Source organism: Achroia grisella, unplaced genomic scaffold, assembly GCF_030625045.1.
Source record: "Achroia grisella isolate CSIRO2021 unplaced genomic scaffold, CSIRO_AGI_Agris_v1 utg821, whole genome shotgun sequence".
Classification (NCBI taxonomy): domain Eukaryota; kingdom Metazoa; phylum Arthropoda; class Insecta; order Lepidoptera; family Pyralidae; genus Achroia; species Achroia grisella.
In genome coordinates, this window is record NW_026713035.1 from 3,425,005 (window position 1) to 3,438,551 (window position 13,547).

Sequence of the window (13,547 nt, forward strand, 5' to 3'; positions counted from 1 at the left end):
AAGGTAAAAAACTCAAACTTAGATCAAAAAATAAATATTTTAATTTAAAAGGTCCATTTCCAACAGTATTATATAAGTCTTCATTAAAACAATTCTTCTTAGCCATTGTTTATTTTGTATTAACGTTTATATCAAACCTTCGTTAATGATTATAAGTGGATTACAATTGGACTGGTCATTTGAAATCGTTCCGTTTCCATTAACTCTAACGTAATATTGGTATAATTATCTTCATCATTCATTCTTTTTTTGTTTTTCCTGTTGAGGCTTTATCCGCTACAATTCTAGATTGTTTAAATTTAAAATATATTATCACAGGTCGTCTACAATTGTCATCCTTGCTGTTTGAATGGTCCAGATTAGGTTCTAGTAAAAAAGAATTTTAATCAGTTAAAAAACATTCATCAGTTAAATCTCATTATTAATCTAGTGCGTATAAATATTCTTAAGTAAATTTAAGTTCTAAGTAATTTAAATTCTAAATGAAGTCTACAATAATAATATAATAAAGCTTCTTTACATGAAAACATTAACATAGCTTAATGAGCATTTAGGAAATGAAATAAAATAAAAAATACTTGATATTACTGGCGACATGCCAAAAGATAATGGTTACGGCCCTAATTACATGGTCTCGTATTTGGATTGTATTTCACGCTTGATAGTTAGTTTCATGGTAATGACTTACTAGATTAGATTGTTTTCTTTAAAATAATGTAAACGACAGTACCGATCTTGTGGAACCAGTTCAGTTGAATATTTAATTTCGCTTCATTTAAAACTTCGTGGTTTATGTAAATACGATCGGTTGACCACGTCCAACAACTGACCGCGTTTTCTTATTAGAGAAAATATTATTGTAATTTTTAAACATGTATTAAGTTTTCTAAAGTTTGATATATGTATATATGAAATAATTATTTGTTCATTTAATAGTAGATCATTTAATCATTATTTTTGATGTAAAAAACGTTAGAAAATTACGACAGTTTATTTACAAATGTCTATTCTTACTTTCCATTCAGACGCAAGCCTACTTGGGCATGCCCTTTAGTTAAATAATAACAATCGGCATTCATAGACCTTCTTTGAACCCCATCATTTCTTATTATATTATATTCACCTCATACAGTGTAATCAGATAGCTGAAACGTATAAAACTCCAAAACCTCTGCTTTAATATTTAATTTGTAGATTAGTAATTTTGCAGAAGGCCGTAGCACCCAATAGTTCGTGAGACCAATTTCATATGAAACAATATAGTCCCGCGCTGCTGTTCTCATTTATGTTTATTACAGCAGCTTGACCTTCTAACCTCTGGTTATATTTAAATAAAGTGACGTATATACAGCGCATTAACGCAACGAGTATTTCAAACGTCCGGACATTGGGAGGACGTTCTGTCATTCCATAATACGAGTCGAACGTAATTAGGGCGGTGCGTCAAAAATGCTGGTGCGCGTGACGGACGAGCGCCGGTTGGTGGATGAGCAAGGTGGATTCAATGGTCGCCATCATTATTTATGTATGCTTGGTACATGTATTGTACACCCAAATTTTACTTTATCAGATTATATTATAATCTACAAATTTAGACGGATAATCCTTGACAGCAGTTTTGAGAGAGTTCACCTCTCTAATGATATGTCAAAAACTAGTGTTTTGAGAGGTGCACTCTCCTGGTTTGTACACAATATAAACTATTTAAAGGATGTTAATGGTAAGCCTATTTACTGTGCAAGTGTAATATATTTTTGATCATCTTACTGTGTATTTGCACATTTTTCTCAAATTTCATCAATTTGTTTAATTATAGAACGTTGTCGCCTACTGCACTACTGTCTATTGTTTGTTACACTACTTTCTATCTTAATCTGTGCTCCTTATCTGATGATTAAGGAGAATGTGTTTAATGGTAGCTATTACTGTTGTTCCACATTATCATATTTTTACAAATAATTAGGTTGCAGCATTACAATAAAATTATGGTTTTAGTCTATCCAACAATTTTCTTTTCAAGTTGTAATAATAGCCCAATGTCCTCACTTTGTGAATGAAGGAAGAATGTATTGGTAAATCCGTAATAAGGATTGAGCCCCATGTCATATACTCATACTCTGTACTATTGTCTAGCAATGAGGGAAACTAGTGGGTTGTTGTTATGGTGATTATTTAACACTTACTACAGAAATTTAAGGAGCACACGGCATACATATGTAGTGTAAGAGGACCTGCGGCTAGGTTGGTGACGATTGATTTAGCTGGTAATAATTGGGAGCAAAGGTAGTAGCCATACCGCAGTTAGTATATTCGAATATTGACGCAAAAAGGGTGATGGCACTACGTGGTCAAATGAATAACTACTACTATAATATACTATAACTATACTATTATACTATTCACGTAAATATCTTCCCTGATTATGCCGAAATAAGCAACACTGTTTAATTTATTAGTAAGTAATAATGTCATTATTTTTACTTTCGTATCTCGAATTATAAATAATAGTAGCCTGACTATTTCAGATTTTCTATAAATTAAGTAATTTTAATATTTGTTCTCTACTAACACAAATTGCCTTTAAGTTATCAAACGATACCAATCAGTGTTCTGTTGTTAACCTGTTATAAGTGGCAAAGTATTTTAGGTCTCCAGTCTCCACAAAGCACAGATAAGGACTTTTATCACACGCAGTTACAATGGCATCATTGCAATATTTCCCATGTCTTTTAGATATTATTGCTCTTTTCGAACACAATATTGACTGGGAAAATATTTACAATTACACCATTGTTAACAACCTTTTTCTTACTGCTTGCGAAAATTGTTGTTGTTAGAAAAACAATATCATATCTAATTACCAAGGAGCTCATCAAACACTACTTCCTTTCAATACTTTTCTTTATTGGCCTTAATTTCTACCCTGATTAAATTATCATGTTATATTGTACGTTTCTTATCTATCCGGGTCTGGGTGAGTGGGTGTGCACGAAATATCTCGTATAATTACGATCTCGACGGAGCTCTAATTCGTGAGTCACGGTCGAGTGAAATAGCACGCGCTCCATGAACGCGTCGGTTCATTCAATTACACCGCGTGATGTGAATCGTAAATTATAGTTTCCACCATAAGTTTGTCATCGTTCACATGCCACACCCGAGGACTTTCACCTTCTTTAATATCTATATGTCACAGAACTTCATAGACCGCCTTTTCGGAGTCACGAACTAAGATAACATTTCCTGTTATGGGCTCCACACGATCGATGCGCCCGCATACATTGATAGACATCTGCCAATGTAAGTGCATAATAGATAAATGTACCAATAGATAAATACACGATCATTATATTGTCACAGGCAGTTGACGAGTGTGGGCTGGTAACGGTGCATCTACGAAACTAGGACACATCGACGCACGTAATCCTATTATGAGCTCGTTAACGTAATCCCGCTCGGTCCTCAATTCTGCGTTTCTATCTCTTTGTTGGCTACAGTTTCTATTTCGACATTTATTTTCTTATCATGAACTTGAAAGGTTAAAGGGATTATAATAATCAGCAGGGCCAGGCCTTATATTGATGCCTGGCCCCTCTGATTCATCCACTGCGACTAATTGTATTGGACACGCTTCGATAAGGTTCAATGTGTCAACACAATAAAAGGTATGCCCTATTATATGCTATTTAGTTGACCACGTATTGTTTTGCTGAGTCATAAATGATAAATGAGGAATGTATTCTAAACCTCATGTAAATAATAAGGTCAAAAAGTCTTGTTTGATACTCATTTTGATTGAAATAATTATAGTTTCAAGAACAGATAATTTGTATATATACTTTATTGCACTTATTACATTAATAGACAAGACAGTTATAATTGTCTCTCATTGTTGAAGTTTTGTATATTATGGGGTAAATATGAATGTCACGATTCCTAGACTCTTGTTGTGAAACTGATTAAAATTTTGCATTAATTATGGATTATGTAAATGCAACACCTAACGACCTGTCTTCAAGTTGTGGGCTGATGCGGTTAATAGTTATTAATATTCCAGTTTTACTCATGACTTCATCAGCATGACCAGGACATATTGATTGACACGATTAAAAAGTGCCTTGTCTCTACATATTTTTAATTTTATTCATTTTATTTTAAATTTAATGACAATTCGTTGGGTCCATTTAAGGCGTATGAAGGCAATAAAGAAATAAATAAACAAAATATAACATAAGTAAGGATTTTGTGTAAATAATAGCGTCGTTGAGATAAAACAACCACAATACAAATTGCCTGAAATGAAACGCGTGGCTCTAAAAGCCCAATTCCTTGTACCCGTTGTCAACTGCGATGCTATCACATGAGGGCGTTGGCACGATAAACTAAATTTCTTGAGTGATAAGGCTTTTTTCTATTACACTTTTTACAATACTCGTTTACTTCGTGACCTTTTTCACTATATTATCAGTGATTTGTACGTGCACGTGGGACCGTGTTCTGCTTTATTTCACAATTGTTGACTGGTTGTAGCTTGTTGTGAATTGGAATTATGTAGATTTTGAACTATGTACGTGTGGTCTTCCTACGGAAATGTCAACGAGTCACAATGTTGAGCGTTATTATGATCTTTTAGAATTCAACTATTGTACAAATAATTTTTTTATACATATTTGGTAATTTTTTGTTATTAATTATTTAAAATCAATTAATGCTCTCTCGAACTGTAGCTTGTTGGGTACAGGTTTTTAATTCGATCTGTCCTTACATTGAGTATGTTTTGAGGATCCTAAAAGTGATAGAATGGTGACAATTTATATTGCTATATAATTCCGTCATCTTTCTGTAAATATAATTTCATTACAAATTATGATTTTATGAATTTGTGCGAATTGATTGATAGAGTAATCGCAGTCACATCCAGAGAGAGAACTCACAACACACACCAAAAATAAACGTAACCTCGTTTCTGTATAAGCCCATGTCCAGTGTCCACTCTCCGTATATGTTAGGTACTGAGTTACACACCAAGGGCATAAAATTCTCATCTCATTACACATTATCCTTTACTCAGCTCTAGCTACATTACGGACCAACTCACTGATGGCTTTAATTTATAAACTAGCGGTCTAAAATGGTTTCACGTTTTGTAACAGTTAAATTTAAAAGGTAAATTTATGTACTGGACTGATTTCATATAAAAATATTTTATTAACTATTTGAAAACTTTCTAAAATAAAGGTTAATATTATAGTATGAAATATATATTATAGTAATGAAAAAGAAAATGAAATCCAACACAAAAAATGAAATGGACGTAACCATAGTATAATCTCAAAATCAAAATCGACCGGGTATTACCGATGATAAATGATCTAATAACCATATCACACAAAAACACAGACCTCTATTTTGGAATCACTTAAAAAGACCTCAGTCACTTAGGAAACTAACGATTATACATACATATCCACAAAAGTTACTATACACATACGTACACATTCCCTCCGATCGATCCCCCGTCCAATTTAAGAGCCTAGGTTCGAACCTCTAGCGGGTGCCCTCAGACTAAAGTCGTATCTGTCACGCGGGATTTGGCCTTCTGCCGCTCCATAAGTCCTTCTACGGATTTTGGAGTGCAATTTGCACTCGCACTGTATAGTCTGGTGAAACTGTAAAGCCAGCTGCGTCCAACAGCATCAGAGTAGCCCAAAACTATATAAATAAAAGTAGGTTTAGATTCCATTGCGAATTCAAGTTACTATTTTAGCCCAACTGATGCGCCGCTAATTGGAATCTAGGTGGGACGAGTGCGTCAAGTTGCCTCTAGATCTATATTAATGGTATTTCAATATACTTGTGACACCATAATGCTAAGTTTCGACAGGAATATATAGTATTCTTTGTCTACATTTATCTATGTTCAGATAACAAATCTTCATATAAATTTTGAATATCAAAAAATGACCTAATCTTACGATTAAAAATACTTTTGACATATTACATGACCATGACAGATGTATAATTTTTGATGTTGTTTGTGAAATATTTTAAACTTTTAAGCCGTATAATTGCCAATGTTTATGCATTACTTAGTCCTTATCAATGCTAGTGTGATATTTGTATAATAAATAAAACTAATATTATTATTAAAGAATAATTAAGAAACGAATATAATTATCTCAATATTTTGTGGTCGTGTGAAAATATCTGAATATAATCGGAATACAAAATTGAAATTAAAAGATGTTTCTGATTAACCCATAATTTATTTTCCTTTACAAAAGAAGGATGTATGTTACGCATTATCTTCTCCAATTTCGCATCGAATTTCACGATTATTTTTCATCTTTATGTATATATGTACTTATATTCCTTTTCCATATCAATTTTAACATAAATCCTTTTTTGAGGAACAATTCAAATTGGCTGTATACTTTGTTCTCTCAGGGAATCTTTAAAATAATTTTGTACTGCCAGTAATTAGCTTGTAGACCATTTATTATCTCTGTCACATGAGATCCTTACATTGTCAACTATCATTAATCACTAATGTCAGATTCTGTTTCAATTTTTGGTTGAGTTTCAAGATCATACTGCAGTATCTGTGTCACTGTCTTGTCTAAAGGGTCATCGTCGCTATCCATGTATTGTTCATAGCATTTTTCGAAATAATTTTGATCAGCTCTAAATATAATGTTGCATATTTCTTGCTGTACCGCATTCTTTGTCGCCTCCGGGTATTTCCTCATTTTAAACGCTATGAAATTTGCAAACGATTTTATTTCTTCGTCACTCTCAGATGTGACTTCACTGGGACCAGGAGAGGGTTGAATAGTTTGAGTCGTATTTTGTTTTTGTGGCATTTCATTTGAAACTGGTACTTTGTTTATTATTTTCGATATCTCTTTGTGAATCGCCGCCGATTGTCGATTTGTTTGTGCCATTTTGCTTATTGGTGGCTGAATGTGGTGTTTTAATAAGACTTTTTTAAGAGTCGGAGCGTCGTCTTCGTCGTCGTCATCTGTGGCCTGTAATATAGATGTAAATAGTTTAGTCCTGTATTTTTAATTGTCTTCGATTATATTAGTAAAAAATGTTAATGCTAAAATTAAAAATATCTAACCGTTGACTGTCTTTTTCTTTCTGTATCTTTGTCCATAAGAAAGGACATTTCTTTAAATGCGAACCACGTGCTTTTGTACATTTTACTTAAATCTGTAACAAATAATAACAACATTGTATTGCACATGATACACAAATGTATAATTAACAAGGAAATGTTTAATCTAAATACCAGTTTATATAAATGTTTAATTAAAGGTTAAACCTTTATATAAATTTGGGTTGCATTCATACTAATATGCGAAATTGATACAAATTGTCATGATAAAGTAATAAACAACTTTATCAGGACTAAATGAAATTTTGTGTGAAAATAGAGTATGCCATGGGCACGGATAATTTAATTTTGATCTAAAAAACCAGTGTATATATAAGAAATGATATGGACTTATTTAAAAATAATTGTGTATATCCCTATACTATAATAGTAATTAACAGTTTTACTTGTATGAATTACTAGAATTCATTATAATAGGTATAATTACGGTAAATTTTAACCATCACATGTACTTATAAACAATCCCATAACGTCGTCATGTGATGCCGCTACCCGTTATTCGGTGCTATTCCGCAGGATAATGCCATTCGTTAGTTGATAAAATAAAATTCTTTTTGAATCGCTGTCTATATTAATATTTCAAATTAAGAAAACATTTTTACCCTTTCCACCCTTAATACTGCGCATAATCTTGGCCTTTTCCCTTCTGAACGAAGACAATAGTATCGACATCTTATGTTTGCAAGCATCCCCAGATACGTTCAACGATCGGCCAACCTCTTCCCATAATTCTGGCTTCATAGTTTTCTTGAAGAAAAAAGGATTTTTCGTGTCCCATAGAATCGGTCTAGCTCTGAACTCTCGTATAAGTTGTACGCAACTCGCCTCCGACCAATCTTCGTGAACAGGAGTCATTTTGAATTTATCTAATTACGTAACACGATGCGCGCCAGCTTGTGTTCGCGCGAACGATACACTGAACAAGATGCCGGCCGGACGTACACGCGGCGAAACACGAAACGACCAGAGCGTCATGGCAGCCTGTGGCGTTATCGAACTGTTGCAGTAACCTTCGTGTCTCATTCCCGCGCAACATTCCTGTTTAAGTGCGAGTGAATCGGATAGATTTTATTTGCTTTAGACACGTATCACGTCGCCTATTGGCAGTCAATACACGTTTGCTGACGTTGCTGTAGCGAGTTATGGATGTGTGTAAGGATACAGTAATAACAATGTTTCGTTGGCTGTGTGGAACAGTGTTTACTTTGTATGTGGGTATATTGACACGCAACTTGTCTGTTTACACAAGGTAGCATTAGTGTGTTTGTCTGATCTGTTAGTTATGTAACGCAACGTACGACCTTTGGGGCCAAGTGTTAAATAATAAGCCATTAGGGAAATTATGTGGACACACAATATATCTATCATTGCGTAGCCTGCTATAGTTCGGTATTTAAAATCTATATCAGAATCCCAAATACTGTTACTTGTTGATTTGACAGTTTTACATACAAAATGATTGTTTTTACTTGTTCTGAAACGACGATAATACATTTTTTGTAGGCATGTAAAAATATTACTAGACTAATATTATAAATGTATTAAGATGTAAATACTGTACAATATAATGCCGCTGTCATTCGTAATAAAGCATGATAAAAATATAAATATTACACGTTTACAAGAAACTACTAAGTATGTTAATTTACGCGGATTTCAGGAGCAGTAAATAGCTACTTTACTATTCAGATAACGGTGTGTAGTATGCTGTACATAATGTAGGCAACCTTGGAGAGAGAACAGTCAAATTGGAATTCGTTATTACCGTATAACTTATAACTGCCTCACGCTTCCATTCGGTGTCTGAATTTAGATGACTGGAATAGTAGTTTTCTTTGGAGTAAATTCAATGTTGCTGTCGATGAATCATACGAATGATGAATGTTGTAACAGCCTCTAAGAATATATTTCAGTTCTTACTTCCTCTTCAAAATTATTACAAAATAATATATTATTAGTTTTTTTATAGAATTTACATAAAATAAGTCTGCTACAAAAATCATTGTATTAATCCAATATTATGTTTGTGATGTTTATCAAAAGCAAAATTGTTTGAAATCTACATTCACACAAGTTTAATGTCTTAAACATCCTTAATCGGTTTTTATAGTTCCTTATAATATAGAGTGAACTTGTACCATACAAGTCATATGATCGTCTAGTATCTGTAATTTACTGATTATTGATTATTGTTTTATGCATAGATATATAAAAAGCTTTAGTTTTCTAATTTTTACATTATTTACAGTACTCTCCTGCAAAACTCCTAACGGGGTTTGTATGCAAGCACATAGTTCTCTCTTGTCTACTTAATAAATAAGTACATATATATATTATTTTAGACAGTATTTTGACGCACGCATAAAAACAATATTCCGTTTTATAATATTTATATATTATATGCTATTATTCCTATTCAGTATAATAGTAAATAAATATTATTCCTTCCATAAAGGTCTAATTTCTTATCAGTAAGAAGAAAAGCAATTTATTTTTACTACACCGTAAAAATATAGTTATTGGTCGTATTAGTGATTCAGAAAGTAGGTAATATACTTGTATTACTATTTGACCTTTATGCCAGTCTTTGGCCGCTTCATTAGTTTTACCTTGATCCAATTCGACGATGTCCAATCCGCCTAGCTTTATGAACATACTAATGGAATTACTAGTGAATCAAGATGGTGTAATGCAAGCTGCGCACGCTCTGACTAATCGTTAAGATTACTGCAACGATAAATTTTCAGTTTCATATAACCTCACATGTTTTATATGTAGATCCATATAGTAATAACAAATACATGCACTGATTAAAAACTGATTTAAATGCACTTGATTTTCACTTTCTTTCCCGCTCACATACAATACCGATATATCAAAGTGCAGTGCAGTCTCTATCTGATAAACCGAACTTTTTGCACTGCGAAGCTAATGTTGCTACATTTATGTTAAACATTGAATTAGTATATTATGTTGTGCACTGTCTATGTCAACTACATGATACATGTTTATTTTGTATTGTGATCTAAGGAATCAAGCATTTAAAAGAAAAAAAATGTAATTTTAATTGGTACCATTTAATTCACAAGCAAAAGGTTTATTGTCGTTTACCTAATTTACCTTTAGAGTATTATTATTTCAGATGTATGTTTGTCTATAAGGTATTTGTAATATGTGGGCAATTCTGCTGAAATATTAGTAAATTAATGATCAATGCATTATGTTACTTATTTTGTAAATAATTAATATAGTTAAACTTTCGCGTTCAGTAGGTACATATTTTTGACATGAAAACAAATGGAAAACAAGTACAGTATATAATTATACCTCTTTCGACGTTTCAACTGTATGTTAACCGTAGCGAGCTGTCTGCAGTACAGCCATGTCAAAGTCGGTAGATTTCAGCAGTTTGTTTACCTGCATTATTAAATTTGTTCAATTCTACTATCATTCAGTGTGCTCGTATAATAATTTACCACTGTTATAACTCATGCCATTCTGTTCATTCCTTTGTAATCAATCAATCATTTAGTTGTGAACGAAATTATTTATTCAAGGCGCGTTTGTAAGCTGTGTAAGTAATTCCCGATTATACTTACAAATATCTTCTTCTTTAGTGTTTTCCATTTTATTTAGGATTAACATTATTGCATTAGATTTAAACTTCTTCAGAACTCCTGGATTGTGAAATGTTTCGAAGAGTTTTTATTCCACGACCAAATTATTATATTTCACTAATGAGGTGTAAATATTATTTATGCGGTTTACCTTAAAAATTGAAGTAAAACATAGAATAAAACAATACCTAGATCAGACTTTATAGAATAGTGGTTCACCAATGGACATTTTGCTTTGAGCGAGCTCCAGTATAGAATAAATACGAACAACTCATACAAGAGGAAAGTCATATTGCGATTGGTTACTGTTTACCGACTCCCTTTGTGGTTTTTTTTTTTACACCCTGATAAAAATTCATAATGAAAAGGAGTGTGAAGGTTACAGATAAATCTATTCCTAATGTTATACCCCGCTTTTTACTTGAGTAAGAGTAAAGTTATTGTAATGCGGGCGAACCGTAGGTCTACGATGCTACAATAGCTATAAAACGAAGGATCTATGAGGGAAAGTAGTTTTCTAAATATTACCTTAGTAGGTGATATTTCTAGCAGCATATTTACACTGAACACTAAATTGAATTTGCTCTTTGAATTTTAAACAAATTCCTAAACGAATTCTAGAACCGAAAACTATAGTTAGATCACGAATACAATTAAAGTTCAGTACTTTACGCTACGGCTAGTGAGGTGACATAACAGCATGAGAACCCCATCATTTACACGGCGGCGTTGTCTGATTCACGCTATCGACAAAGTTCAGTTCGTTCTTTGAATGCTAAGAGGGTAGATTAGTCATGCGATGCAACTCATATTGTCGTTCACACGCGTCGCAGCTGATCCACGGACGATAACTACAATAGTCCCGACACTATCCGATATTCCTTTGAGCCCACATACATGATAGTATGGTGTTCTGTTATCCATCACGGCCATTGGACCGCCCCGCCTACTACACGAGATGCGGTCTTCAATAAAGACATAAATGTAACTCGTGAGTGATCATAACAGAGTGATAACATCATTTCATCTTCACGTATCGCACTTACCTACCTTTCATGACCATCCCAGGAAACAATCCAGAGTTACATGGAATAGCTTCTTGCGTGCTTAGTTCTTAGGTGCATTATTTTAAAAGGAAAATAAATATTGTAATATGAAATCTAATAATTATGGTTCCACAATATTAATATTTCTTTGAACCTGTGGTGAGTGTTATCTGACAATAGAAAAATAGATTACTATATTAGTACATACAATATTACTATCCTAGCGGACCTGGATATCTAAGAGATGTCAGTTCGAGACATGTTGCAACAAGGACAAGATACATTTTTCAATGTGATTAATTTTCTAGTCCGTCTTTCCGAAGATCATAGATCACCATCTTCTAAATTGCGATTATTAGAGAGTACTAAATAGCCAGCCTAAAGATCCAGTATAACAGCTCGAATAGCTGCGCGCTACGCTGTACATTCATACGTACAGAACGGTTTCTGGTACCCTCAATTATTTAATATTTCACATTAATTGAGTTTATCACGTACCCACTCAATTATTCACAAGTGTTAAATGATAATATACTATATTTGTTAATTGCTTGCTAAGAATAAGTATATTTGATGGTAGATTACAATTTCTTGTAAAATTTTATTTTTGTATATACGGCCCTGTATAAAGCTATCCTGATTTTTAGCATACAGTAACATAATTTCAATTGCAAATCTTTGTTATTTTTAAATAATAAATAAGTAAAAAAATAAGTTGGCCTTTCGTTTCAAAAATTGACAATAAATAATCAAGTTATGTTTGGTATGACACTTTTTGTGGAAGAAAATGTACTTCTTATTGTATCAATACCATATAGGTAACAAACATTAAATAAGAATAACAAAACTATATCTTCTACATGTCGGATATTTCCATGTTTTTCTGATCATCAATCGTACCATTACGCCGTATACTGTAATTTCCTTTTATACGGTCAGTGGACTTGCCATTTGTCTGATTCGATTTATCACCATTATCTAGGAGATATATATTACAATAAAATATGTATCTTATGTTAGAACTCAGAACAACTATGCATATAATATTTTTCCGAAGTTGTTACTTAGATCGAATATATTTTATACTGATTATTAATAGCGACTTCATAGGTTTTTTAGATAGCTTGTAACATTCGTTTTAATATAGTCTATCTTCATTCTTTTCTTCAGTCAAAATTAATTAATAAACTACCTAAATATTTTTTTATTGAGATAAACTTTTGCGTCTTTCATATTTTTTCGATGATTGATATTTTAAAAAAAGAGGAATAAATTACACTATATTTAATCATATTATTTCTTCCGATAAACAGAATTACTATGCTATCTCTGAGTATTAGATAAAGTTAATTTTTCGCATGTAATTTCCTCGCAAACGTGTTCTCGTTGGAAAAGTACCAATAAACAGCTATACTAGTTATAACATGAAGCTAATAACAATTATATTTAGGTTTACATACAAAAAGAATGTCTAACATATCAAGAACTGGTTTGGTGCTCCATAAAACTAGTTCTTCGCTAACAGAAGCCCTTTATTAAAATAAATTGCAGATAGCCTAGTTAGTATTTGTTCATTAGTCACAAAAACATGAATTATTGATTTCTAGTTTATAAACATATGTAGCTATTAATTTTCCCATGCTTTTATCAGTATAGGCATTCTTATGGTATTCCATAGCGTACTATTGACACACGCGCGATATA

The 13,547-nt window shown here is 32.6% G+C and overlaps 2 protein-coding genes across 3 annotated transcripts in view; one reads left to right on the plus strand and one right to left on the minus strand.

The window, feature by feature from the left end:
• The window catches only part of LOC131851976 (CCR4-NOT transcription complex subunit 6), a 180,946-nt gene that overhangs the window by 115,329 nt on the left and 52,070 nt on the right, over positions 1 to 13,547 (plus strand). The window lies entirely within an intron of this gene.
• LOC131851978 (uncharacterized) lies at positions 6,464 to 8,137 on the minus strand. Its single transcript, XM_059202540.1, has 3 exons — positions 7,783 to 8,137; positions 7,124 to 7,215; positions 6,464 to 7,028 (listed from the first exon to the last, which is right to left on the minus strand). Exons 1-3 carry the CDS (start codon positions 8,033 to 8,035, stop codon positions 6,540 to 6,542), a joined length of 834 nt encoding a protein of 277 aa, XP_059058523.1. The 5' UTR covers positions 8,036 to 8,137; the 3' UTR covers positions 6,464 to 6,539.

Bases quoted from the DNA above. Each gene is read 5' to 3' on its own strand.
- LOC131851978 (XM_059202540.1), bottom strand. From the start codon at position 8,035: ATGACTCCTGTTCACGAAGATTGGTCGGAGGCGAGTTGCGTACAACTT. The intron at 7,216-7,782 runs GTAAAAATGTTT...TATTTGTTACAG, and splicing joins CAGTATTAAGGGTGGAAAGG to ATTTAAGTAAAATGTACAAA. The intron at 7,029-7,123 runs GTTAGATATTTT...TCTATATTACAG, and splicing joins AAAGAAAAAGACAGTCAACG to GCCACAGATGACGACGACGA.